The sequence below is a fragment of the Aspergillus pseudotamarii genome, assembly GCF_009193445.1.
Source record: "Aspergillus pseudotamarii strain CBS 117625 unplaced genomic scaffold BDV38scaffold_130, whole genome shotgun sequence".
Taxonomy (NCBI): Eukaryota; Fungi; Ascomycota; class Eurotiomycetes; order Eurotiales; family Aspergillaceae; genus Aspergillus; species Aspergillus pseudotamarii.
In genome coordinates this window covers 1-26,632 of record NW_022475144.1, presented here as the reverse complement: position 1 = coordinate 26,632, position 26,632 = coordinate 1, and the positions used below count along the sequence as shown (strand labels likewise).

At 48.4% G+C, this 26,632-nt stretch overlaps 12 protein-coding genes across 12 annotated transcripts; 6 read left to right on the top strand and 6 right to left on the bottom strand.

The window, feature by feature from the left end:
• Nucleotides 1-1,094: 1,094 nt before the first annotated feature.
• Nucleotides 1,095-1,841, bottom strand: BDV38DRAFT_290884 (P-loop containing nucleoside triphosphate hydrolase protein; the record flags this gene model as incomplete). Its single annotated transcript, XM_032061594.1, has 1 exon — nucleotides 1,095-1,841. One exon carries the CDS (start codon nucleotides 1,839-1,841, stop codon nucleotides 1,095-1,097), a length of 747 nt encoding a protein of 248 aa, XP_031907092.1.
• Nucleotides 1,842-2,428: 587 nt separating this feature from the next.
• BDV38DRAFT_290883 (NAD(P)-dependent alcohol dehydrogenase) lies at nucleotides 2,429-3,788 on the bottom strand (the record flags this gene model as incomplete). Its single annotated transcript, XM_032061593.1, has 5 exons — nucleotides 2,429-2,668; nucleotides 2,742-3,300; nucleotides 3,356-3,485; nucleotides 3,548-3,710; nucleotides 3,783-3,788. The coding sequence occupies 5 exons, from the start codon at nucleotides 3,786-3,788 to the stop codon at nucleotides 2,429-2,431; spliced, it is 1,098 nt and encodes a 365-aa protein (XP_031907091.1).
• Nucleotides 3,789-4,805: 1,017 nt separating this feature from the next.
• Nucleotides 4,806-5,758, bottom strand: BDV38DRAFT_289086 (L-xylulose reductase; the record flags this gene model as incomplete). Its single annotated transcript, XM_032061176.1, has 3 exons — nucleotides 4,806-5,093; nucleotides 5,160-5,414; nucleotides 5,486-5,758. 3 exons carry the CDS (start codon nucleotides 5,756-5,758, stop codon nucleotides 4,806-4,808), a joined length of 816 nt encoding a protein of 271 aa, XP_031907090.1.
• Nucleotides 5,759-6,394: 636 nt separating this feature from the next.
• Nucleotides 6,395-8,285, top strand: BDV38DRAFT_290877 (general substrate transporter; the record flags this gene model as incomplete). Its single annotated transcript, XM_032061592.1, has 5 exons — nucleotides 6,395-6,608; nucleotides 6,665-7,007; nucleotides 7,077-7,244; nucleotides 7,334-7,565; nucleotides 7,632-8,285. The coding sequence occupies exons 1-5, from the start codon at nucleotides 6,464-6,466 to the stop codon at nucleotides 8,283-8,285; spliced, it is 1,542 nt and encodes a 513-aa protein (XP_031907089.1). The 5' UTR covers nucleotides 6,395-6,463.
• Nucleotides 8,286-9,360: 1,075 nt separating this feature from the next.
• BDV38DRAFT_290874 (isopenicillin N synthase family dioxygenase) lies at nucleotides 9,361-10,605 on the top strand (the record flags this gene model as incomplete). Its single annotated transcript, XM_032061591.1, has 4 exons — nucleotides 9,361-9,453; nucleotides 9,504-9,689; nucleotides 9,775-10,149; nucleotides 10,202-10,605. The coding sequence occupies exons 1-4, from the start codon at nucleotides 9,417-9,419 to the stop codon at nucleotides 10,603-10,605; spliced, it is 1,002 nt and encodes a 333-aa protein (XP_031907088.1). The 5' UTR covers nucleotides 9,361-9,416.
• A 247-nt stretch (nucleotides 10,606-10,852) lies between these two features.
• BDV38DRAFT_265559 (uncharacterized protein) lies at nucleotides 10,853-11,266 on the bottom strand. Its single transcript, XM_032056363.1, has one exon. The coding sequence runs from the start codon at nucleotides 11,146-11,148 to the stop codon at nucleotides 10,885-10,887; it is 264 nt and encodes an 87-aa protein (XP_031907087.1). The 5' UTR covers nucleotides 11,149-11,266; the 3' UTR covers nucleotides 10,853-10,884.
• Nucleotides 11,267-12,326: 1,060 nt separating this feature from the next.
• BDV38DRAFT_36887 (putative potassium/sodium P-type ATPase) lies at nucleotides 12,327-16,205 on the top strand. Its single transcript, XM_032063239.1, has 5 exons — nucleotides 12,327-12,806; nucleotides 12,863-12,989; nucleotides 13,075-13,169; nucleotides 13,270-15,196; nucleotides 15,252-16,205. The coding sequence occupies exons 1-5, from the start codon at nucleotides 12,535-12,537 to the stop codon at nucleotides 16,089-16,091; spliced, it is 3,261 nt and encodes a 1,086-aa protein (XP_031907086.1). The 5' UTR covers nucleotides 12,327-12,534; the 3' UTR covers nucleotides 16,092-16,205.
• A 616-nt stretch (nucleotides 16,206-16,821) lies between these two features.
• Nucleotides 16,822-17,679, top strand: BDV38DRAFT_289082 (putative EF-hand calcium-binding domain protein; the record flags this gene model as incomplete). The annotated part of the gene is made up of 2 exons (XM_032061175.1): nucleotides 16,822-16,882; nucleotides 16,943-17,679. 2 exons carry the CDS (start codon nucleotides 16,822-16,824, stop codon nucleotides 17,677-17,679), a joined length of 798 nt encoding a protein of 265 aa, XP_031907085.1.
• Nucleotides 17,680-18,213: 534 nt separating this feature from the next.
• BDV38DRAFT_289081 (Mpv17/PMP22 family protein) lies at nucleotides 18,214-19,044 on the bottom strand (the record flags this gene model as incomplete). Its single annotated transcript, XM_032061174.1, has 1 exon — nucleotides 18,214-19,044. The coding sequence occupies one exon, from the start codon at nucleotides 19,042-19,044 to the stop codon at nucleotides 18,214-18,216; it is 831 nt and encodes a 276-aa protein (XP_031907084.1).
• Nucleotides 19,045-19,903: 859 nt separating this feature from the next.
• On the top strand, nucleotides 19,904-22,320 carry BDV38DRAFT_290868 (transcription factor domain-containing protein; the record flags this gene model as incomplete). The annotated part of the gene is made up of 6 exons (XM_032061590.1): nucleotides 19,904-20,010; nucleotides 20,108-20,378; nucleotides 20,460-20,880; nucleotides 20,910-21,644; nucleotides 21,700-22,127; nucleotides 22,178-22,320. Exons 1-6 carry the CDS (start codon nucleotides 19,927-19,929, stop codon nucleotides 22,318-22,320), a joined length of 2,082 nt encoding a protein of 693 aa, XP_031907083.1. The 5' UTR covers nucleotides 19,904-19,926.
• Nucleotides 22,321-23,298: 978 nt separating this feature from the next.
• On the top strand, nucleotides 23,299-25,464 carry BDV38DRAFT_289079 (ankyrin repeat-containing domain protein; the record flags this gene model as incomplete). The annotated part of the gene is made up of 1 exon (XM_032061173.1): nucleotides 23,299-25,464. One exon carries the CDS (start codon nucleotides 23,299-23,301, stop codon nucleotides 25,462-25,464), a length of 2,166 nt encoding a protein of 721 aa, XP_031907082.1.
• A 159-nt stretch (nucleotides 25,465-25,623) lies between these two features.
• Nucleotides 25,624-26,588, bottom strand: BDV38DRAFT_265554 (D-isomer specific 2-hydroxyacid dehydrogenase). The gene has a single exon (XM_032056362.1). It carries the CDS (start codon nucleotides 26,475-26,477, stop codon nucleotides 25,794-25,796), a length of 684 nt encoding a protein of 227 aa, XP_031907081.1. The 5' UTR covers nucleotides 26,478-26,588; the 3' UTR covers nucleotides 25,624-25,793.
• Nucleotides 26,589-26,632: the final 44 nt, after the last annotated feature.

Genomic DNA, 26,632 nt, shown 5'->3' with positions numbered 1-26,632 from the left:
CTTATCAAAGAATATATACCTTCTAACCGTATAGTCCTGCTGCAGTGGGGAGATAACGATAAAGATAATTAATCGCGCGGCGGTTCCACCCCCATATCGGCATACCTTAGGGCCCGGCCGGTATCACCACTCCGCACGGAGACCCCGCTCCGTGGGAATATGGGGTTCGGAGGACGGGCCCGTCATTCCACTATCATTATTACTTGGACCAGTAGGGCCAGTAGTGCATTTCATTGGTAGGCCTTGGTTCTTGTTGCGTCATTGTACATGAGCATGAGTATGAAGATTTGTATGGCAAAGACATCAGGGCGTTCTGGACAACCGTTTCGGCCCTAGGAAGGCGTCCCTTTCCTCCCCTTCACAAACGCAGAAGAGAGTAACCCCACCATCAGTGAGAGGTCTAGTAGAGAGACATAGACTGGAGTAACCTCGACTAAGGCCTTAGTGAGCACATTGACTCCATCATCTCACCCACAACCCCAGAAGAAGTTGTGCAACTCGAGACGTGAGAAGAAGTAAGTATAGGAACAACTGAAGGGGAGATAGATTCTTTTTCTGGACAGGTAATATTTTGTAATACTACGTAGCATGCGCACTGTAGTGGAATTGGAAACTGCACACCAAAGAAGAGGGTGCCAGGCATAGGTGTTGTTGAAAGTATAAGGGCTATACTGGCTGATACTTGTGACAACCACTATACATATATCACTGATTTACGTATACAGGACAAGAGTCTAATATCTGTGCCCTCAGATGAGACGATCGATACTACTACCTCTCATACTCTATTATACTGTTTCCGCGACAGAAAGTTCACAATCTATGATGCCAGGCAGATGGGACATATTCATTAGTCTATCCGATAGCGTGTCTACCTCTAGTAGACAGATTTCATCTAGACACTTTTGGGGCCTAGGCCAGTGGTGCCGGCAGGCGGTTCTTCTCCTCCCTTGCCTTTCAAAGTTAGGCGCTACTTGTAGCTGGACCGAGTGTATATCTGGAAGCATCTATACGATATTCAACCATCCATGTCGCCAAATTCCATGATTATAATTGAATGTATCTATAGGATCCACAACGCTAAGAGCCAAGGATCACTGCTCCCTACTTTGTTGGTCAGGTGTCCCGTTAATGACCAGGTCTGCGGGAAGACGCTTCTCAGAAATAGTCTGCCCATTGAGGAAGTCGTTTTGATCCACCCTTCTAAAGCCATCCTCAAGAGTGGGTTCGATTCCCGCCTGAACATGTCGCTTTGCAACACGCCCCCTAGCTACCTGGAGATCTGCCTCCACGAACACACGATAGTCGACCATGGATGCGATGTCCCGCCACTGCGGCTCGTCTAACAGCAAGTAGTTACCCTCCAGGATAAGGATGGACGTGTCTGGAGTGATGGAAATACCGTCGGTGACGGGATCCTTCTTCTCATGGTCAAATGAGGGTGCATGTAAAAGGTCCGAAGAGGAAGGAGATGGAGGTGGAGTAGACTGATTGTGAGAAGGGCTCGTGTCCTTCTCTGCCCACTTGCGCAGCTTCTGGACGAACTTTATGAACCCATCCACGTCGAAGGTCCATGGAGCTCCTCGCCGGACATAAGCCTCCTCTCGATTCGGAAGCTGGTCCAGCTCTGCGCGTGACAGATGGAAGCCGTCCATTGGGACACACACGGTGTGACGACGGATGTTTGCCGGCATTGCATTTAGACGCTCAGTGAGTGCATTTGCCAACGTGGTCTTTCCAGACCCTGGGGCCCCTGCAATTGCAACAAGGAATCTAGGTTTGTCGTGTACGATGGCGCGGCTATAGATTGATTCCACGACTTGTGCGTATACGGCGTCCATGTTGGAGCAGAGTTGGGACAAGTCAAACAATTACAAATAGAGCGACCTATTTGTATATCAGTCTCTATCCTTCTTACATTCAAGAAAGCAACATACCGTTGAAAAAGCTTGGTGGACGTTAGTAGAGAGAAATACTGATTGTACCTATTCATCAAAGGTTCAAAGTAAACGGCGAGAACCACGGGAACAGACTCGGGATTCTTGCTCCGCTTTTAGGTGCAGTCGGTCCTTGAATAAGGCAACATAAGCTGAGCTCCCGCGGATCACAGTCGTCCGGCAATGTCAGGATTCCGGGGTTACCTCCTAGTGGAGACCCTTTCAATTGGGTGTCGAGGTCGCATGTGGAGCTGCTAGCCCTGTATACCAACTCATCTCGCTGAATATGAACCGGAAAGGGTGCTGAAGATCACTCCTCCCAGTTGATGCCAACATAAGTAGAGCCGCTCAATAGTGACCGGTATTATTCACAGACTATGAAATACTTTGTAATGCTACAAGATTTGGGATGACTTTATTTGGCGTTTTTCAATTTGTCAATAACCGATTATTTCTCATTTTTACAGTTCGTTAAACTCCATTGTCTTGTTCTACCGGCCCTGATACCCCTCGATAATCACTTTGATGACACTCTCCTTCCCTTGCCTAACCAGCTCAAAGGCTTGCTCTGCCTCCTCGAACGTATACCGGTTAGTAATGAGACGCTTGACATCCACCTTTCCACTAGCAATTAGGTCCACGGCGGTCGAATAGCAACCAGTACTGTAACGAATAGACCCGCGGATAGTCAAGTCGCGAATACATGCAGTTGTGATGGGGAACATAACGTTCTATTGAAACATGTTATGTTAGCCTACGCTTCCTAAGCCCCATAGCAACTGTCAATTGTATGGTATCACTCACCTCACGGCCCATTCCAGCCTGAACATAAGTACCGCCCTTCTTCGTCAGATGGATTCCAGTCTGAATACAAGGCTGTGCGCCAGTAGCCTCGAGCACAACATCCGGGCCCTCGCCCAAGTCAAACTGCTCTTTAATAATCTTTGCCAACTTCTCACTCCACTCCTCGGGAGTCACATCAGCCGGAGGCGGAGGGGGAACAAAGACATCGTCTGCGCCAAAAGTCTTCGCAAATTCTGCACGAGACTTGCTAATGTCGATACCGATGACCTTCTTGGCGCCGTATGCCTTGCTGACAGCCTGGCAGAGGAGACCAATGGGGCCGCAGCCGAAAACCACAATTTTCTGGTTCGCCCTTACATTTCCAACCTTGGTAATCTGGCATGCGACGGCCACTGGCTCGACCATGGCGCCTTCCTCCATGTTCATATGATCGGGGATTGGGTAGCAAAAATCAGATTGGGTGATGTAGTATTTCGACAAGGTTCCATCGTGGGGAGGTGTTGCTGCGAAACGGTCGTTCGGACAAAGGTTGTACGAGCCACCGTGGCAGTACTCACAGCTAGATTATTCATTAGAGACAATTGGCTGTTATTAAAAGGATCAAGGACACGTACTGTCTGCAGGGAATACCAGGCTCGATGGCCACACGGTCGCCAACCTTCAGGTTCTTGACGGCCGAGCCAACTTCCATAACAGTGCCTGAACTTTCATGACCGAGAACGATGGGGCTTGTGAGGACGAAGTCTAGATGTCATTCATTAGTCGACTTTCGCTTTTAAGTGGGTTATCGGTTTATCATGACCTACCGCCGATTCTACCTCTTTGCCAGTAGTGCACATCGGATCCGCAGATACCTGTTTGCGCGATCTGAACGCGCACATCCCAGGGGTCCTGGAGCGCGGGGACTGGTCTATCTTCGAAGGCGACATCCTTAACAGCCTTCAAGACGAAGGATGGGTTTGAGTCTTGCTATTTTTCCGACATGTCACATTAGCAAATCTTTCCTCATAACTACACAAGAATACGCAAAGTATAACTTACCGCCATGATGAATCTATGGAATATGGAATCGTAGAACTCTGAACTGACGCTCGTACTTCAGAAAATTTCCAAATAAAGACTCCTTTTCGACGAGAAACTATCTCATGGAAATACCAAATTCCTATCTCCTGATATATACACCACAAAAACATACATCCATGTCTACCCCGCCAGATGAGCTCCCAACCCCACCCATCCACATCGACGTAATGCCGGGCCGGGCATGGCAGCCCGCCAATACCACCGCCCAGGGGGAATGTTGGTCCGGACTCCAGGCCCCGACCCAAGGACCCCAGCCCGTCCGAACGGAATGGGGCGTCCGTCTCGGCTAGACCTCCTCGGACGGTGGGCTCACGGACACGAAATATATCCCGAATTCAGACGGTCCATGGTTTTGTTCGGCACGCACGGATTATTTTGTGGGAGTGCTCATGTCAATGTCAGTTGAGGTCGATTGGTGTTGCTCCACTTGTTGTTTTGATCTTAGCTTGTCTTGGAAAGTATGTCCGGCGTTGGGGGGGTGGTAGGATTCTATCAGTAGTGGTGGTACTTGAGTTCATATTGAGTATGTTTGTCTCCAATGTTAGTATAACTAGAGCAGTATGTGTTTAAGATGTGGTGCTCTGGAATTGTAGTGAATTAAACAAAAGACTAAATGTATGAGGTAGGCATAGGTCCCTTTGCTCGAGATATATATTTGCGGAAGCAAAACAAGCTATAGCAACGTAAGATAAAAAACACCAAAATGGACCATTGAAAAGAAACGACAAAAGATCTAGAGCCGAGAACGTTTAAAGAAAGAGCATAAGGAAACTATACTTTAAGAACTACATCAAATATGTTGTGGGAAAAAAATGGTATTTCATAGCTATACTCATAACAACGTACTAATAAACATGATGCAAAAACAAGGCGGCACCATTGATTGCATCCCAAATGCCTCAATTGAAACCCACAAATCAAAACCCTTTTCACCAGATCTATATGCTCTAAAATTGAAATCATCAAAAGGAAACAAAGCATCTACCGGCAAGTGTAGCCACCATCGACAACAATATCCGAACCCGTGGTGTAGGTGCTTGCATCGCTGGCAAGATACAGATAGACCCCCTTAAGCTCTCTGGGATCAGCATCACGCTTCAATGGGGTGAGACTGTACCATTCTTCCTTCATCTCGAATGGACAGTCGCCACTGATGGGGGTGTCGATGTAACCCGGGCTGACAGAGTTTACCCGAGCGAAACCAGCCCACTCGACGGCCAAAGACTTAGCCAGGTGGATAACACCAGCCTTGCATGCGTTGTAACAGGCCTAGAGAGTATCAAATCAATTTTCTGTGCCGACTTAAGGGCTGGTGAGAGATAGAATGAGACATACCTGCTGCTGAGGGACATTAGCGGCATGGCCCGACATGGAGGCAGTAAAGATCATGTTGCCTGAGCCCTGCTTGCGGAAGATCTCTCCAGCAACACGCGCACAATAGTAGGCACCCGAGAAGTCAATGTCCACCACGCGGTGCCAGTCCTCAAGACGGTCATCGAGACCGCCTGCCTTGGAGGGGATTCCGGCGTTGGCAATCATGACGTCCAGACGCCCGAAGTCAGCAGCAACGGCCTGGGTAGTAGCTTCAACCTGTACGATATGATGATTAGCAGCGAATGATAAAAGGGCGATGCGATAACGACGGTAGTGTGGCTGCATACCTCATTAAAGTTCTGGACCGAGCATTTGTACGCCTTGCACTTCACGCCGAAGTCCTTGGCAATTGTGGCAGCCCGTTTATCGGCCTGGCTGGAGTTGTTGTACCAGAGGGCAACATCAGCACCAGCTTCAGCTAGTGCCCGACCGACTTCGTAGCCGATACCACCCGAGCCACCAGTAATGATAACGACCTTGCCGTGCATGTCGAACATCTTGAAGACGCTGTCCGGCAGCGTGGGGTTAGGCCAGCGGATACTCTTCTGTACAGAACCCATTTTGTGAGGTATATTGAACGTCAGAGTTAAGCAGGAATTTGATACAATGCGTGCTCAAAGAGAAACAGAATTAAAAGTATTGGCCTTCAGGAGTGTGATATCTCTTGACATCCATCTGGTCTCAGTAAGATATTTTATACCCTCCATCTTTCCCCAAGGTTCACGGCAACGGCTACCAGGACTGTGAAGTCCATCGCGGACTCTGAATCCATATCTCCCACTTCGCATGTCACTGTCCGTCACCCCGTACCCATGACCCACGCGAGGAAACTCTGTAGCATAGTCAGGATGGCATTTCCCATATCATGCGAGACCGGACATGGTAGTCCGCTGGAAACGGCCCCGCTTGCCCGCTCTATCTCTAAGCTCGATTCGGCCATAGACACGAGTCAAGCCCCACGCCTGTTCTCGGCACCGAAAAAGGCTCAAATAGCTCTACTAGTAATGCTTTAGCCGGTTTACCCCCGCATGCTGCCACCAGTTAAACTTTCTGGGGTAGTCCTAGCCCCGGTCACGGGATATGACCAACCCTGAGCCTGCCGTATCAGCGACCTTGGATGGAGATGGGGCCATCCCTAGACAATGTCTTGGTCAATGATGTAGCCTCCATTCGTTTATTTATATACCCGTAAATCGGACTAGTTCGCGCACGCAGTATATGAACCCGACCCTTGTCTGGCTTCGCATCACAACTATTAGGCCATCATGAAGGACCAAGATATTGTTGGAGAGGCGCTCGCTGCCGTCCTCCCCCAGCATGGCAAGCCCTGGTTCAGGGTACCCCATCTTCTGAAGCTCAATCTCATCCTGCTGGTTCCATTGTTATCATCGGCTGTTGCAGGATACGATGGTACGTGCCAGATTGCTCTCTTGGTGGTGTAAGGCAACTAATTCAGGGGGTTGCAGGTTCGCTGATGAACGGATTACAATCTATCCCTGAATGGAAAAGATATTTCGGAAACCCAAGTGGCTCTACTCTGGGTGTTGTGAATGCAGCCCAATCCATTGGAAGCGTGGTGTCCTTGCCGGTCGTCGGATGGTTTTCTGACCGATTAGGCCGACGCTTGACACTGTTGTTGGGTGCATTAACCATCGTGGTCGCATCTGCAATTCAGGCTGCCTCTGTTAACTATGGCATGTTCGTTTTTTCACGAGTCCTCGTCGGTGTGGGATCTATGCTTGTTGTTCAACCTGCACCCATGCTCATCACGGAGTTGGCATATCCCACCCATCGTGGAAAGTATACTAGGTATGTCATTCTAAAAGAAGAACAAAAGATTGATGCATCGTGGACTGACACGGATGCCTCCATCAATAGTGCCTTTTGGACAATGTATTACTTGGGTGCCATCCTGGCCTCGTGGACATGTTACGGGACACAGAGAAATATGACAGACGACTGGACATGGAGGATACCATCTATCATCCAGGCAGGGTTCCCCATTGTCCAAATATTGTTCTGGTGGTGTGTACCGGAATCACCAAGGTATGGCTCTCGTGGCTGTTACAGTAGCCCTCTACTGGTCTAGTCATCCTAGGTGGAATAAGGAGCGCTGGTTCTAACAATCACGTCAGATGGCTCATTGCGAACGATCGACGTGAAGAGGCAGAGGTATTACTCGCCCGTTTCCACACTGATGGAGACGCCGGTCACCCTTTGATTCAATTCGAAATGTCAGAGATCATTCATACTCTGTCGATGGAGGCTCGAGCATCTCAGGTACCATGGTCGACTCTGGTTAAGACGCCTGGAAATAGAAAGAGAACATTCATTGCGATCTGCGTCGGAGCCTTCGCTCAGTGGAATGTAAGTTAATCCGTTATCTCCTGCCATCTTAACCCGACCCACACTAACCACGGTTTCCTTGCATAGGGTGTCGCTGTCGTATCGTATTATCTCACTCTCGTCCTCGACACCGTCGGAATAACCGATTCCGACACACAAACCCTGATCAACGGTCTGCTACAAGTCTTCAACTTCATCGCAGCAGGAAGTGCAGCCTTGTTAGTAGATCGGCTTGGTCGACGAACGTTGTTCCTTTGGTCTGCCGCGGGAATGCTAATCTCATTTGTGATATGGACCGCCTGCTCTGCTGTCTTCGACACTAGCCAAGCCGCCCCGCTCGGCAATACTGTGATTGCCTTTGTGTTCATCTTTTATTTCCATTACGACATCGCATACACCCCTCTTCTGTTGGGTTATCCTACTGAGATCTTCCCTTACTCAATCCGAAGCAAGGGCGTGACGACAACACTGTTGTCCGTGTACTCCTCGCTGGTTATCCTTGCGTTCGTCAACCCAATTGCGCTGGAGAACATCGGGTGGCATTATTATATCTTCTTTTGCTGCTTTGATCTCCTCGTTCTTGCTGTGACTTTCTTCATGTTCCCCGAGACAAAGGGTCACTCCCTTGAGGAAATTGCGCAGATTTTCGACGGACCATCGGCGGGAACGGGTGAGCTTGAGGTCGGCAAGAAGGATTATGACGAGACCATCACACGGGAACACGCCGAATATGCTGGCTAGCGGCCTGTCACTCCCACGGGTTAACTCGTTTGTCAACTGGCGGTAAACCCAGTCTCAGGACTCAAGCAATCGGTAATGGGCGTTCGTCGTTTTATTTTGATAGCGGTGTATTTTCTTTTCTTTATATGTAAACAATTTGTCGGGCTAAGGTCAAGATAGAGAATAGAAACATCTCTCCACTACTACAGACATTTACTTACTCCACGTCCGAGTTTTTAACAGGCGTATACGTACGATTTCTTCGAATCTTCTACGTACGGGCGGGGTTAGCCAAGCAACACCACCTTTTTTGTGACTTGACAAAGAGTCGCATTAGATGGAGATTATTCCATCGTCTGGCAACTCCTGCGATGGGTATACATCAACCCCCGCTCGGTAAAAGCAGACTTGCTGGAGTGCTCCTGCTGTGATATTGATATTCTTCCACCAGGACACAGACCTCTCCATGTCTTTCGCGAGGAGAATAAGCTGCAACCAAGTTTAGCGTCGAATTAGCGCTCCCTTAGAGACTAAGCAGCTCCGCCGCCCCTTAGGCTGTGAATAAACCTTTGTTGTAATATTTCAGACGGTCAATACTTTGGGTCTTGATTTGCAGATCGGTAGCATGACTTGGCTTCCGAGTGGTCCAGTGGGACAACTTAAGCTATTAAACTGTTGCAAATATGTTTGAAGGAAGCTACCACATATGCAAGCTTTATATATGCGTTGGTCGCTACGGCAAATAAGCTTCTCGCGCTGCCAACCACCATAAATTAATTAAATTCGTCGACCTCCAGCTGTGACTGACGTAAAGAAGCTTGATATTATCATGGCATAAGTTTTGGTCTTAAGTTTGAATTACTGACGCCATGAAAGCGGGCTTATCTGACAGAACGTTTGACCTCTAAGAGGAGATATGCACATTCGCGATAAGGGACTGTCGATCAGCATTCACATGAGGTATCACGGGAGATAGCGGACTCGGAGATACCACAAGTACCGACAGACATATATTTATTCACGAGCCATCCTCAGCCGGTTCCGTACATAGAACAAACAACTAAACGCATCTAACAGCTATAAAGCCTACGAAGGCATTTTCTGTAGCTGTTCCAGTCTAGTTGCCTCCAGTGCATCGACGATATAACCGCAATGGATGTCAGAGAACCACCAGTCATCGACTTCGCGCGTTAGTTTCCCAAGCATAGCCTTACGGTTATATACTCATCTGGATCGCAGCATTCTATGGCCCAGAGGGCACCGCAAAGGAACAGCTAGTAAATGAATTGCGGCAAGCCTGCATGGAGTTTGGTTTCTTCCAACTCATCAATCATGCCATTCCAGCGAGTCTGCAGGAATCTGTGCTTCAGCAGAGCCAAGAGTTCTTTGAGCTTCCAACACCAACAAAAGAAAAATATAGCAAAGGTATAGACAACCCATGAACATAGGAAATCACAGTTGCAGTCACCCATGGAAGCATAAACTAAACTCATACATATAAATCCTGTAGATCTTGGGGGCGATAATCGCGGATACGAATGCCTTCGGGCGCAGAACTTCGAGAAGCGAGGCAAAGGTGACCTCAAGGAAGGCTTCTACTTAGGGAAAGATCTTCCACTTGATGATCCACAGGTGGTGGCGAGGAAGTTTGGCCATGGACCTAACAAGTACCCTACGGAAGTTAGCGAGCCAGCTAAATTCCGAACTGTCATGGATGAGTATCACGACGCGATGACCTCACTGGCGATGGGGATTCTGAAAATGTTAGCACGCACTCTGGGATTAGAGGAAACTGTTTTCGACGCGTTCTGCGTCCATCCAATTGCTATCCTTCGGCTCCTGCACTATCCACCACAGGATCCTGACAGCTCGGATATCGAAAGAGGTCAGCATTACTTCCCATTTCTCCTGATTGGTCCTGACTTCAGTCGGTATAGGAGTTGGTGCTCATACTGACTTTGGCGCGATCACCATTCTTCTCCAAGACACAACGGGTGGCTTGCAGGTTTGGAACAACCTCTCGTCGGAATGGGTAGATGTGACACCTGTGCCGGGCGCCTATGTCGTGAACCTAGGGAATCTGATGATGCGATGGACAAATGATCGCTATCTATCTAACCTTCATCGGGTAATCAACAGGAGCGGCAAGGAGCGCTTTAGTGTTCCATTTTTTCTTTCTGGTAATCCGGACTACGTCGTCGAGTGTCTCCCGACCTGCATCGGGGAGGGGCCTAAATACCCTCCCATCACTGTGGCTAAATGGATAGCTGGGCGATACGCGGATACATATGGTATATCGAACGACGAGGGAATTGCCGAACTGCGAGAAGTGCCTTCATGAGAGGTATACTGTCGGAAGAATGAGGACGCGCAGACCCACCACACAATTGATGGGCAACAAACAATGGCTCTGTGAGCTTATACATTGGTCTATCGTGGAGTGTGTAGAATCGCTGCTGGTTGATTATTACGATTAATAAACGGGAAATTGATCTGCCTAACCTGGAATGGATCTGTAAATCTGATGTGACCTTCATGATGTTATATGCGCTTTATCACGTAGACTTGTCATCATTTCTCATGTCAATCTTTATTGTTCCCCTTCTCATGATCAATAATATTAAAATCTCCAAACCTCTACAACCTCATGTTCTGGAAGTTGGAAGCCATCGCTCTTAAAAGCATCGTCACAGGCCTGCACGTCAGCGGGCTCATGGTCAGTCCTTTCGGTGGTGTGATGAAATTGGACAATAAGACTCGTCTCCTGTAGCAACTCCTTGCATACATCAACCGTTGGATCTAGGAGAGAAGGTGTCCAAAGGCGGCCCCAGACGATGCGGAAGAAAAGCGAGGGATACTCATGGTGGCCGGCGTGATATTGCATTAGATCATAAAGGAGGCCAAAGCAAAGGCCTGTCTCTTTGATTGGCAATGACTGGGACAATTGCCCGTCATTGAGGCAACCAGAGCGAAGCGCTGGTTGGCAAGGTTGCTGAGTTATAAATTCTTTTGATATAGTTGTCCAGCCATTGCCAATCCCGTTGAGATTGAAAACACAGACCTGAAGTGTCTTTCAAGCAGGGGATTGAAAGAGTTCAGAATTTCTAGTGAGTAGGGACTGGTCATATCGAGATCCAGGAGAGTAATCTCTAATAGCTCTGGCGCGAGCAACACGGCCTGTACCGGAGTGCTTGGTATATCTTGTCTTCAGTTATCTGTCCATATATCGGATATTGAAGAGGGTGCAATAGAACAGGGGTGACTTGTCTACTTTCCACATTCGTGAGGTACTCAGTTGACAGCAATGACTACTGAGGTGGTCAGCTGACCATCGAGGCTTAGCAGCAATTATTGCTGAACTCATCATATCCGTTTCCCTACTTGAGCCGCTTCTCATAATATACGTTCAATATGATGAAGTCAGAAATATTTGGTGGCTAGGGAATCTTACAGGATGTATAATTAGAGGAGCTGTGGATCTAACAACTACTTGAAAATCTAAGGCACATACATTCGGCTAATATAGGCTAGAACAGGAATGGCAAACACCATGCGGACCACAGCGCCTCTTTATGTTCTCGGCTAGTTTGATCAAGTGATTTATATACTTTCCTACTGCCCCGACAGACTTCACCGACAGGAAAACAGAAACAAAGAAGCGGGATTAGCAGTAACGTAAAGATCGACAGCTCAGCCATGATGCCGAGCAGCGGCGGTGGATTTATGTAGGATGCCTTATAAAGGCGACGGTATAAATATTTCCAGATCCTCGCCAGTGACACCCGCTCACGTGGCCAATGTACTTTTCTCGCGTCACGACTCGTTCTGGATTCGTTCTCGACACCCGCGACGAATCATCACGCACGATCCCCTCCGTCCCAAGATCTCCCGGCTGAGTTGTCCTCCAATCTCAGCATGCCCAGACCACTTTCCAAGCCATTAGCGCCCCCGGCACCAAGGCTCCGTGGTCGAGCTCCGTTGGGGATTCGCAACGATCAATGAAATCGGCCAAGATACTAATGTTTGGCTCCCAATAATATGTCAGGAGCGCAAGGATAACCCCTCACTACCTTGCCTCTCCCGCAGCTAGAGCTGTGCTATAAGTGGTTCTCCCGATATCCCTAGAAACTATCTGAATTGAAACGCCCTTCTCTTTGATCGTCCTCTTTCCTCTTCAGCCACATCCGCTCCTATTCATCCCCTCCCAGTCGAGCATTTCCAGTGAGGCCCAGGGCAAAAACTTCCCCTCTCTTTTCATCTACTCTTTTGAATGGGCATTGAAACGTCTCCACCCGATGTCGAGGAATCGACGGAGCCTCCTATATGTCCTTATCAAAAGGAATCTAAGTCGCAACCAAATAATCACCCCAGTGATGTAAAGCAGGATCCCCAGGCCGAAAACCGGACACAGGAGCAGAATCCGACAGCATTGAAATCCGCGTCGAATAACTCTACTCGCCAAGATGATTGTCGTAGTTTGTTACAGTATGCTCACACAGTCGAGCCAGAACAACTGGCTGTCCTTCTGGACGTTGATGCTCGGTAGGCTCCCTGTGTATTTAAAAAGGATATCAAGCCACTTACTAACTGGGCATAAGCCATGGCCTTTCCAGTACCGACTCGGCCGCTCGCCTACAGCGAGATGGGCCCAACAGGGTCCGAGAAATGGAGGGTCTATCCATATGGAAAATACTGCTGAGGCAAGTTTCCAACAGTTTGACCTTAGTATGATGCCCGCCTATACACCTATTATTTTCTGCATCTCCGATGTAGGACACACGTTTTTCATTCTCCTAACTACATAACATAGGTTCTTCTGATTACCATGGCGATATCATTTGGTATCGATGACTACATTGAAGGAGGAGTTATAACCGCAGTCATCCTCCTCAATATTGTTGTCGGGTATGCTTGTTTCTCTCTCTCCCCTCATGTGAATCTATAGTACTATTGATGTTGCGAATTGCAACTCGCTGATTGCTGGAGCTAATATTTGTTCATCTAGATTCGTACAAGACTACCGCGCAGAAAAGACAATTATGTCTCTGCAAAGACTATCCGCACCTGTATGCAAGGTTCTGCGCGATGGCCGGGTTTCCTCTGTAAAGGCCGAGTCTCTGGTAGTTGGCGATATCGTGCAACTAGCGGTGGGCGATATCGTCCCTGCGGACATGAGACTATTCGATGGTATGAATGTCTCAGTGGACGAGGCATTGTTGACTGGGGAATCCCTGCCGGTTACCAAAACACCACATATCACGCTGACCTCCCAAGATGTACCCCTTGGTGACAGAACAAACATGGCATATTCTGGGTGCAGCACCACACAGGGTCGAGCCACAGGAGTCGTTACTGCTACAGGAATGAAGACGGAGGTCGGAAAAATAGCTCAGCTACTCCAAGACAAACGAGATCAGGGCAGTGCCAACCCGTTTGTTCGGGCGTTTCGGAATGTAAAGTCTACCACCAAAAACATTCTAGGACTCGTTGGGACACCATTACAGGTGAAGCTGAGCAAATTTGCCCTTCTGCTTTTTGGCCTGGCGGTGCTTCTGGCTATCATTGTCTTCTCCGTTAATAAGTTTGACATCCAGGGAGAAGTGTTAATCTACGGGATATGTGTTGCAGTGGCGGTTGTACCTGAGTCCTTGATAGCAGTGCTTACCATCACCGTGGCAGTGGGTACAAAGGCAATGGCTAAGGGAAATGTCATTGTGCGTAAGCTACAATGCCTTGAGGCTGTTGGCGGAGTGACTAATATATGCTCTGATAAAACTGGCACCCTCACACAAGGCAAAATGATTGCAAGAACCGCGTGGATTCCACGTGCTGGCACGCTTACAGTCAGCCAAACAACCAACCCGTATGACCCAACAAGCGGGTCTGTTCAAATTGACGAAGTGGACTGGAAGCCGCACGGAATGCAGGGTAACAAAGCACTAACTACCTTTTTAAATACCATTTCACTATGCAACCTTTCGACTGTGCAAAAGGAACAGCAGTCAACACCACCAGAAAAGGAGCCTGGCCATGGTGCACAAGTGAGATGGACCGCAGTCGGAGAGCCTACTGAAATTGCTCTTCACGTCCTCGCAATGCGCTTTGGCCTCGGAAAGACAAGAATACTGCAAGACAACAATCTACAACTTCATACTGAATACCCATTTGACTCTTCAATCAAGCGGATGACGGTAGTTTACCGTAGTCCTGAAATGGGCTTGAACGAGGTATATACCAAAGGGGCTCCAGAGACAGTTATTCCTAGATTGAATAGCGGCGAGATAGAGAAGTGTTCAATCCAAGACACGGCAGATAGAATGGCTGGAGAGGGGTTGCGCGTTCTTTGTGTCGCTTACAAAAGAGTTCGTATTGATAATGACCTTGAAGTCTCCTCGCGAAGCACAGCTGAATCAAATCTAAGCTTCGGCGGGCTCGTGGGACTATATGATCCTCCTCGTATTGAGACTGCTGCAGCAGTGCGGAGATGCCAAATGGCAGGTATCGGGGTACACATGTTGACCGGTGATCATATTCGGACAGCAACAGCCATTGCATCAGAAGTTGGCATACTGGACCCCCTTATCGGAGCGAAATCCAGCAGATTGGTGATGGCAGCAGAGGACTTTGACCGACTTTCCGACATTGACATCGATGCCATCGAGCAGCTACCGCTCGTCATCGCGCGATGCAGTCCAACTACAAAGGTCCGAATGGTGGAGGCAATGCATCGGCGTAACGCGTTCTGCGTTATGACCGGTGATGGAGTGAATGATTCGCCGGCTTTAAAACGCGCGGATGTGGGTATAGCAATGGGGAAGAACGGAAGTGACGTGGCTAAGGAAGCTGCTGATATGGTTTTGACCGATGATAACTTCTCGTCCATTGTAAAAGCCGTCGAAGAGGGAAGAAGACTATTTGATAATATTCAAAAGGTACACGATCCTGTTCTGAAAGAGCTTCTGTGGCTTTCGCTAACCTTCTTCACAGTTCCTTATGCACCTACTCATCTCAAATATCGCACAGGTCGTCCTACTACTCGTCGCCCTGGCATTCAAAGATGCAGAGGGGAACTCCATATTCCCCCTCTCTCCGCTAGAGATTCTGTGGGCTAACCTAGTTACATCTTCGTTTCTCGCGATAGGCCTGGGGCTCGAAGAGGCCCAGCCCGATATCATGTATCGCCCCCCGCATGACCTGAAAGTAGGGGTGTTCACCCGGGAACTCATCACTGACAAAATGATATATGGAACATGTATGGGCTCACTGTGTCTTGTGGCTTTTGTATGTGTTATCTATGGAAAAGGCGAGGGAACCTCTTCTATGGGGCACGATTGTAACGAAGCATGGAATGAAAGCTGTGGGGTTGTTTTCCGGGCACGAGCGACAACATATGCAACTTTGACCTTTTTACTTCTGGTTACTGCCTGGGAGGTAAAGCACTTTACACGATCCCTATTCAACCTTGATCCGGGCAGATATCCCGGCAGGTTGTCTGTTTTCCATTCCATCTGGCGCAACCGATTTTTATTCTGGGCCGTGGTGGCTGGGTTCGTGATCGCTTTTCCGGTGATCTACTTACCAGCCGTCAATCGGATTGTTTTTAAGCATCAAGCAATCGATTGGGAATGGGGCGTTGTATTCGGCTGTGTCGTGGTCTACCTAGCGATGGTGGAGACCTGGAAGGCGACGAAGCGAGCCTTCGGTATCGGCAGCGGCAAGAATGCCACTCTGACTCTGGAAGATGCTGAGACGAGGGCTGGCCTTGCATCACCCGTGCTGACACTAAGTGCCAACGCCAGTGTTGATGCCAGCGTAGAGATGAAGTAGTTGTGGAAGGATCCCCATCGGGGAAGAGAATCAAGGTGGAGGCTGCCCTATGTTCAACCATAGGCAAACTGCGGATTTTGTTCTCCACATCTTGAGGCTTATTGAGGTGTTCAACACGCCTCTCCTGTACTTTCTTTCCCACGTCCTGGTTTCTTTGTGTTTTCTCGATTGAATCGCGCCCCTATGATTTATGCCGAACCCTAGTACAGTCGCTCATTAATATCCGCATGTTGCTGTTTGTGCGACCAGAATGGAAACACTTGCTCTGCTGCCATTACAAAGCAATAGGAACCGTATCTTACTTGCCTCGGCGTCCGATTACTGCGCGGAAATCGGACGCTAATGGGAGGGGCCAGAACCTTAGGCCACCGATCACGATGATCATAGGAGAAAAGTTTCCATGAGTCCCGCGCATCCCAGAGGCCCTAGACAAATAATGTAGATCGATCTGGGGGAACCATGGAACAAGGTCTGACAGCGATCGGAGTTTCTTCGCCTTAGTAAAAACTGTCCGACACGCCCGAGCATGTAGGGAGGAGACATATACGACCTCAACCGATGGTATCCTGCAGCTCTAGTGGGGTCAATTGAATCCTGCATAAGCGCTGACACGAGAAACAGACCCAATCTCACCCCTCACACCATTCTTTTCTATCCCTCCCTCCCTCTCTCCAATTCCTCCCAATTCCTGCAAACCCACCAACCCTCCAACACCACCAATCCACCCAAAATGCGCATCCTCTGCCTCCACGGCCGAGGCACCAGCGCCCAAATCTTCAAATCCCAAACCAGTCCGTAACCCCAAGTCCCTCCCAAGAATAACATAAGAATAAAATTCAAATAAAATACAGCCTCCTTCCGCACCCGCCTCCAAGACCTCCCCATAACCTTCGACTTCATCGACGCCCCCTACCCCACCACCCCAGCCTCAGGAATTGACCTCTTCTACGACCCTCCTTACTACACCTTCTGGCCCGATGACTCCCCCACCTCCCTCCAACAAGCCAGAACCTGGCTCCTAGCCTACATCGCCCAAAACGGCCCCTACGACGCCGTCCTCGGCTTCTCCCAAGGCTGCACCCTAGCAGCCCTAACCCTCCTCCTCCACGCCCACGAATCCCCATATACACCCCCACCTTTCAAAGCAGCCATCTTCATCTGCGGCGGTGCACCACTACCCCTCCTCGAGGAACTGGGGTATACCATCACCCCCGAGATGAAATCCCGGGATACAGAGTCTAGGAAGAAATTATCGATCCAGGCTGATTCGGCTGCTATTCTGGCGCAGGGCGCGGAGAGGTGGAGCGGTAGTGGGGATGGTGGGGAGGGGATTGATGAGGAGGGGATTCGGGGAGAGATTGAGCGGTGTGGGATTGGGAAGGTGAAGATTGGGGTTCCGACCGTGCATGTTTATGGACGAAAGGATCCGAGGTTTTCGGCTGGAGTGCAGTTGTCGGGGGTTTGTGAGGGGGGTATTAGGAGGTGTTTTGATCATGGGGGTGGGCATGATATTCCCAGGTCGTCGGGGGTTAGTGAGAGGTTGGCGGAGCTAGTGAGGTGGGCTTTGAAGGAGGGGGGTGTTGTTTAGGTTTACTCTTTTTGGGATTTCGGGTTGCGGATAGATGGTTAGATATATTACTATTTTTATATATGAGGTTTCCAGAGAATTATGGCCATGGGTGGTAGATGTACAGCTTTTGTAGAATGTAGTGGGTCAGTTGACGAGGTATATATGATTTTCTCGGGGGTGAGTCCTTGGAGAATTCCTCGTGTGGTTTGTCATGTGAGTCACTGGGGAGTGATATGTTTCAGAGGAAAAAGTAGAGATAGTGGAGGCTGATGGGCCTTATCAATATATTGAAATAAATAGTATATAGAAAGAAGTATTGGGGATTGACTGGGAACAGAGGTTAGGCGTGTTTATATAATGAGAACTGGTCACCACTTAACCAATGGCGCAGCTGACTACTTCTCCAAGTAGGTCTTCCATTTTAGCAGCTATAGATAGTGAAAAGTCAATAAGGAGAAATAGACTGATCTCCACGAATCCGTGAAGGCCACGGTAGAGCCAGTTAACAGGAACGAAAGTATAAGATACAAGAAACCGACAAGCAGCAAATGTCTAGTTGTCATCAAACATTAACAGCCGTCGATCAAGATCCTCCATGCTCGACGCATCGGACGATATAGGCTTGCATAAGCGCTTCTCTATTCCCTTTTCCGCCGAACTATTCAACCAACTCAGGTACGATTGCCAAAAGACAGCGAAGATAGACGTAGCAACCGAGCGAGACTGAGGTTGTATATAGGTAAAATTGAACGCCGTGACCAAGGGCCAGTATAGAAAGCTCCTTGGTATACTGGTAGGCACTGTATCCTTTACACGTTCAATGGCACCCATGACTCCATCTCCGGAGAGGATCCCGTGAAATGCAAAAAAGTACACATTGAATAACGGAGTATAAAAAAGCTGATTGGCAGCCACCTTCGCACAGAGGGATAGAGATGGAGAATAACTGTAGTTGAACCGTCGCCCTAGAAATAGGAACCATTCACGACTGGGAATAGCAATTACGAGGCCGACGACGATACTTCTTAGAGAGCGGCGGGGGTCGAAATCATCATCGCCGATCATCTGTGCGGAGAAATCGCCAATGCAATATATTAATGGTGTGAGGCATAATTGGGTGAGGTATGGTCTGCGGCTTTGCGAGTGGGAATACCAGTCGAGGAGTGCTAGAGCTGGTTTCCATGGTCTTTTCGGTCTCGACTTTCCGTTAGGTTCTTGATTCGGATGTTTTGGCCTTGTACAGAAGGTCACAGTTTGTGTGCGGTTCAAGCAACCCAGCCGTTGATCGCATTTGTAGCGTGCCAACTGAACATGTCGACACTGTCTAGCTTGAGTATGAGATCCCGAGTGCCAACGGGGACGCAGGGATTGGACAACACGCATAGTTTGTGATAAAGAGCACGAAGGGTCGCTTTAGCAGCACGAAAAAAAATCATTTAACTGCCTTCCAGAAAGTTGAAAGATGTGAACAACTTTTGCACCTTCTCTCCTGTTAAAAACGGCCGCATATTGGATGTCCGGACTATCATAGTGCGGCACTTCAAAGTTCCGATATATTGTTGTGTCGGAACTCTCAATACCAGAACACATTAGCAACCGAGTACGTCCAGTATCGAACATGAGTAAATCGCATAAATATTGATTAAATCTGCTCTCTTCCAATAGAATCGTCGATTCCCCTTCTAAAGCATACCCATAATGACAATCGGTGCCGTGGCCCATAACCTAGAACATCATTAAAAGGTCCCCAACCGTACGTAGCCTTTGTTAGCGTTGAGACCAACTTATAATGGTAACGTTCTTCTTTGCTATACAGGCCTATAGAGCCCCACTATATGAGTTACCTCATCGATATCTTCAGATCCATCAATTTTATATTCAGTTGAGTCAACAATTAAGCAATGGTAGGTATATGTCGCACAAAACACAGGTCATTGGTGCCTGAGGCGTTTAACCACCTAATTCAGGTTGCAAGATGGAAAACATCCTGCGATATAGAACAAACACCGCACCTCCAACATCTTATCCTTTTTTCGAAGCGTTTAATGATTCAATTGAATCTACGTCTATAATAAATTCCGTCTCTCATAGTGTCTACATTTAAATAGACCACCGCAACCAGAAAAGAATAAATTACATAATTTTTGCGGCAAGACCCGCTCACTAGCGCTCACTCCACAAAGCTGTGCAGTCAAGGTAGCGGAGATTCTATCATAAATTGCACCCTCCGGATATGCAAGGGACCGAAGTCACAAGTCCAAAATTATGGGAACCCAGAGCTCTCAGCGACAAACTCAAGCCCGAGGTCGAGCTATCTGCCGTACATGCAAAAGTTGCCGTCAGAAAAAGGTGCGATATGACAGCATCCTTCACCTGATCTCGCCCTGTGGAGAAAATCAGGTTCGGAGGTGATACTTTACCAGCAGTATCTGACATTGGTTACAAGGTAAAATGTGATAGCCAACATCCAAAGTGCGGCACGTGTCGTAGGAAAAATCAAGACTGCGAATATCCGAGGGATGGAAGAAAAACAGCCGTGCGAGCCAAAAAGGAAGACATAAAATCGCTCGAAGAACAAGTTGAAGAACTGAAGGGTCAGATTCGCCGACGGGTCACAGTAGAAAACGCTGCGAGCACGGATAACTTGCATCCGTATGAGACCTCAGCTCATTCCGACTCCGGGTCTAGGTGTTCTAGGGGCTGCCCAAATGAACCCAGTGAGCTGCCAAATGGTCGAAATACAACATGCGGTCCACCGATAGCTGAACAGCTATGGCCTGCCTCACTGGGTCCTGCAGAGTGCGATCAAACCTTGCAGGACCAACTTACCTGTCAGAATAACGGGGAAAAGACATGCGCTGATCCAGATCCTTTGGGGGGCCGTCAAATACAAGTCTATGGGGCTACAAGTCTGCTACCTGGGTTCCTGGAAGCTCCTTCGTCCGATTGCCAGTCCAAAGAAAATAACGAAGACGCATTCTTGAGAAACATTACCCAAGATCGACTCGTTGCCTTCTCGGCAATTGTTAGACCGAAGGAGACTATAATCTACTCCACACCCAGTATAGCAGTGAATATCGATTTTGACGGCGTTCCCGTAGACATGGCAATGCATCTGCTGGAGTTGCATTGGAACAGGCTACATTTGATGTATCTTTTGACATATCGCCCGCTAACTATGGACAGCCTCTTCAATAACGGACCTTATATAAACAAGCTGTTTTAGACGCTATCTATTTACAAAGCAGTCTATACAGTGATCGAGTACCTTTGCGCTCAGAGCCTGATGACGCGCAAACGATGGGCATGGCGTTCTACGACCGGTTCAAAGCCCTACTCATCCACTACATTGACCAGCCCAGTCTACCCACCGTCATCGCACTACTGACTTGTGGTGCTTGCCTACTACAATACGGAAAACAAAGCGCTAGTTGGGCTTATTGCGGTATGGCATACAGGATGATAATTGACCTTGGGTATCACCGAGAGGATCCAAGGTCCTCTCAAAGTGGCGAAGATGCCAGACTCTCTGCCTTAGATAAGGAGGCCAGAAGGAGGGTCTACTGGGGAGCATATGCTAATGATAAATTCCAGTCCTTGTATCTGGGCCGACTCCCAGGGCTTCAGCAATCTCATGGCAATGTCCCCCGCGACTTCTTTGACTTTTACGAAGAATTGGAAGAATGGAAACCATACACCGACGCTCGAGCTCGACTCAATGACACCAGTATCCCGGTTTATCCAGGTCGGCCGTCATATGCTCTCAGCACGTTTCAGTGTTTGCTCCAGCTCTCGGTTATTACGGAGACAATCGTCAACACATTCTATTCGACTAAGGATGCTATGGCAACGGCGCATGACTTTTTACAACGCAAACAAACGGTCAACGCACAACTGGATCGTTGGAAAGAAACCCCTCCAGCGCATCTACTGTTTGACCCGAAAAGGGATGAAACACCTCTACCATACCAGATGACACTATAGTATGCCTTCTCATTATTTGATTAATTTCAGGACATCTAATGATCAAATCCTCAGCACAACATATTGGACCCTGGTCATTCTGACTGAGCAGCCGTTTCTCGCCCGTGGTCATTTCGAGTTCACCACAGTCCCGGAATTGCAAAACGAATCAAAGAGGAAGTGTATCGAAGCATCTCTCGAAATTCGAGACCTTATTGAAGCGTACAGAAAGACATTTTCGCTTAGACGCGCCCAATACGGTATTTCATACGCGATGTATAGCGCAGTTATTGTTCTGCTTCAGCACACTGACCAAGATTGTGATGAATACCCTGAAGCTATCCGATTCTTTTGGCTTGCATTGTTGGAATACCAGAATGGATGTGGCCATGGACTGAAAGGGCCACTCAGGCTGCTCAAATCACTGATGCGTCGGGTTGAAAAGGTAGGACAACGTATTGATATCGACCCGCCGGGTACTACCGGGTCACTGGCTTCCAATGGTGAGTAACGTTTCTAGGTTTCTTGAGGGGTCACACTAATAGCAATATAGACGTCCAGTTTGGAATCGACCCCATCCCGTTGATGGAGGGTTTCGGACAGGGGGAAGCTTGGATCAGATCCTGGCTCAACGTAGAGACCGACAATTTGTACTTTGCCGATGACACTATATTTGGCTTCTTCGCACAAGAATAATCACCGCAATTCCTGGTATACCATGGGCATACCATCGAGTGGCATCTATACACTCCGATCATCAGGATACCTGGGTGCTCATGTATTTGGTATCACGGCTCCTACGGCCTTTAAAGGGCTGGCTTAACCCTCTCAGGAGCAAGACGATCAGTAGAGATTCTAGCTAGAGCTTAACCAACCAGATGATGACATCGCTTTATGGGATTCGATCGCATTTAATAGCGACCATGAAACCATCGCTTTGACTTGCATTGCCAGGGAGCTATTACCGAGAAGATTGTGAGGCCGACAGTGGAAGTCCGCCAAAATATGAACTTCCAGGTCTGCGCCGATGCCTGGAGGTCGCTCGTGTCTTCCTTCCCTCCGGTCGCAAAATGACAGGCGGGGGGGATTCAAAGAACGGGGGCTTGGAATACCTTACGTAGACGAATACGCCTGGTTGCATATATTGCAATACAACGAAAGCACCCAGAGTGAACGAATGGGCGGGGATTCGTTCTGGTCTGTCGTTCGGACTCATTCCATATACATGTTGAACTGGGTCTCAAGAGATGCCGTCGTGAGTGACAGATTCACATTATGATTAGAAACTCCCAATCTCATAAGTTTTCTACTTTACATGGCCACCCTATAATATAGCGCGATATAACTCCGTTTATACTGAACTACAAGGCGACACTTCTGAATGATCAACAGGGTGGTTGGAGATCGATTTAGGGATGCGACAATACTAGTGTCTTCGAGGGTTGACGTGTCAGGTGCAGACTTTCACCCCAGCCAATGACCAGAAGAAGTGCGGAGTTAGTGTGTACACACAGCCACACAGCACTCGCTTTCCTGTTGCGCTAACACCCGCGATTGTAAGGAAAGAAAGGTGCTAGGGGATACATGCTCAGCATCTTCATTCTACAAGGCATCTCCATCGCCGGAGTCTTGCTCTCAGAGTATTAAGTATATCCTCCGGATCAAATCCGAATCATGCGTCTCCTCAAAACTACCAAGTCCGAAGTGGGCGCCTTCGAAATTGAGCTCTTCACGGATGACCAACTCCAATATCTGCCATATGCAATCCTGTCCCATACTTGGGGTCCAGATGAGGTTACTCTACAGAATATCAATGAGCCTGTCGTAAAGTCCTGGAAGGGTTACAAGAAGATTGAAGAATGCTGCTCGATGGCCCACGAGATGGGGTATGAATACGTTTGGATCGACACTTGCTGCATTGACAAGACAAGTAGCGCAGAGCTATCAGAGGCAATCAACTCCATGTTCGTCTGGTACCAAGAGGCTCGCGTATGCTATGCCTATCTCTACGACGTACCATCGACGCCGTTTGAAGAAAGCAGGTGGTTTACCAGAGGATGGACTCTGCAAGAGTTAATTGCGCCACAGGTGGTGATATTTTTTAACAGGGACTGGGAGCAGTTAGGTAATAAGACGAGCCTTGGGAGAAGAATATCTCAACGCACTCGTATACCTGAGAGTATTCTTTCGGGTGAGAAAGATCTTGATACGTGTAGTACCGCACAGAGAATGTCATGGGCAGCGGAGAGGCAGACAACTAGAGTTGAGGATCGTGCCTATTGTTTAATGGGGTTATTTGGTGTTAATATGCCGCTGATCTATGGGGAAAGAGAGAGTGCTTTTATTAGACTCCAGGAAGAAATTTTACGGATCTCGGAAGACCACAGCCTATTTGCTTGGAAGTCTTCGGATACTCGCGCTGGACTTCTTGCCACATCTCCTGCTGCCTTTATTGACTCCCACGATATTGTTCCACACGACATTGTCCCATGGGAGACATTTGATACACGCAGTAGCCCTTTGATTATAAGCGGCAAGGGCATTCATCTAGACCTTTGTCTCATAGGCTTAGAGCATGTCGGGCTGGGGCTGGCGGTTCTGCAATGCAAGAAAGTTGATGGCGAGTATACATCGGTCGGCATCTTTGTGCATGACCCCTCCTTGACACTGGAGCGATTCAAGAGAGTTCATTGTGACGATTTCCGCCATCTTGATCTCAAAAGGTACAAGAGCTACCAATATCGTACGATAAGGATGTGTATCCAAGCTGGTCGCATGGCACGTTCCCAGAGGCCAAGGGACTCCGAACAATACAATATTTTTTCGCCGATCCGAATTTACCTTGAGTCCGAACCAATACGAATCACCAATTGGCATAGCTCCATGGCAGAGGTTTATCTATGGCTGTTGGTCGCCCGGGGCAGTCTTGAAGCAACCTTAAGCAAGGTTTCCAAGAACCGGACGCCACTAGCGTGGGCTGCTCAGCAAGGCCTTGAGGGATTTGTCCGTGTTCTGCTCAAGAGGGGTGCTGCCATTGAGCTGGGTGGGGAGATGATTGATACGCCCCTTTCCTTGGCATCTCGGAATGGGCATACTGCTATAGCCAAGCTGCTACTTGATAAGGGAGCCAACATTGAGGCAAGAGGTAGCACTGGTCAAACACCATTAATGGATGCTATTTGTGCTCAAGATATAGATATTGTCAATGTGATACTTAGCAGGAATCCTGACATTAACGCAAGTGATAGACACGGCGTCACACCATTAATCTATGCTATCAGAACTCAGGATATAGCTATTATCGATTTGATACTTAGCAAGAATCCGAACATTGAGGCAGGAGATAGCCGTGGTGACACACCATTAATCAATGCTATACGGACTGGAGATACAGCTACTATCAATGCGATACTTAACAGGAATCCTAACATGGAAGCAGGAAATATCGCAGGTCAAAGACCATTAATACATGCACTTGACGTTGGCAATCGAACTACCATTAAGATGCTGCTTGAGAAAGGTGCCGATATTGAGGCAAGAGATGCGTATGGCCGAACACCGCTGCTATATGCCATTACTCTGACGCCAGTACCATATGACAAGCCCTCTGAAATAGTGAATCTTGTTGATATGCTAATTCAACATGGTGCCGATATTAATGCAAGGACTAGATATGGTGAGACAGCACTGCAGTGGGCCACAAGTCGAGGATGCAAGGACATTGTCGATCTACTAAAAGAGAGAGACCCCATTACTAAAGCAAGACGTGAGACAGCCATGTCAAGGGTATCTAGGAAGTCGCACCAGGGCATTTTCAGGCTCTTTAAATCAGAGTCCTAGAGATGTGTTTCTCATCACCCCACCAAGGCCACGGTACCCTATGCCATTCTAGCCATTGCACTGAAAGACACATGAAACGGAACTCTCGGTGTTTGGCGCAAATGGCAATTTCCTAATATATCCTAGTTATAAGTGTATCTTTATTGTTACAAATAGATCTATTATCCAACATATCAGTGGGTCACTAACAATCGCATATTTCATGGCTTAGTCTACCTGTACCTTTAGCACAAACGGTAACAATTCACGACTATCCAATTTTGCTTATAAACCCTATATAAAACCTACATAAACAATGGTATACCAAAACCCTCAAACCAAAACAAAACCTACAAAGAACTCTTACTCTTCAATAAATGGGCATTAACCGGCGTCAACGCCTTGCCCTTCAACAAAAAGCCCTCAATATTCTCCATCGCCAACCTCTCAAACCCAATATGGGTATCGACAGTCCCACCGGCATTATGCGACATAGCCATAACCCGAGGATGCTTCACCAAGCGCGGATGCACATACGGCTCATTAGCATGAACATCCAACCCAGCCGCGGCCAAATGGCCCTCATCCAGCACCTGCACCAACGCCTCCTCATCCACCAACGACCCACGCGCGATATTAATAAATCTCGCCCCCTTCTTAAACTGCCTAAACCGCTCCAGCGTCAGCAAAGTCTTCCCAGCAAACGGCGTCGCAACGACAACACAGTCTGCATCGGCCAGCAACGATTCCAAATCCTTGTAATACGTCGCGCCGACCCTAGACTCCTGCTCGGCACTCTTCCGGAAGAGATCGTGGTAGGCGATCTTCATGCCGAAGGCGGCGTAGGCCTTCTGTGCGATCATGTATCCGATTTGGCCCAGACCGATGATGCCCAGAACGTGGTTGCGCGGGTTGCGCGCTGTAAGGGGTGAGTTCTTGTGGGCGTCGGCGAAGGCCTGTGGGTTGGCGGAGTAGGCAGCTTGGTGGGACCAGGCGAGGTTGCGGAACACTGACAAGATCAGGAAGATGGTCATGTCGGCCACGGATTCCGACGAGGCGGCGGCCCCATTGCAGTAGATTATTCCTGTAAGATTTTCAAACACAACCCAATTAGCTGGTTCGGTCTAGTCTACTGTATTTTTTTTCTCCACATGCGGGTGGGTTTTCTTTTTTTTTTCTTTTTTTTTTT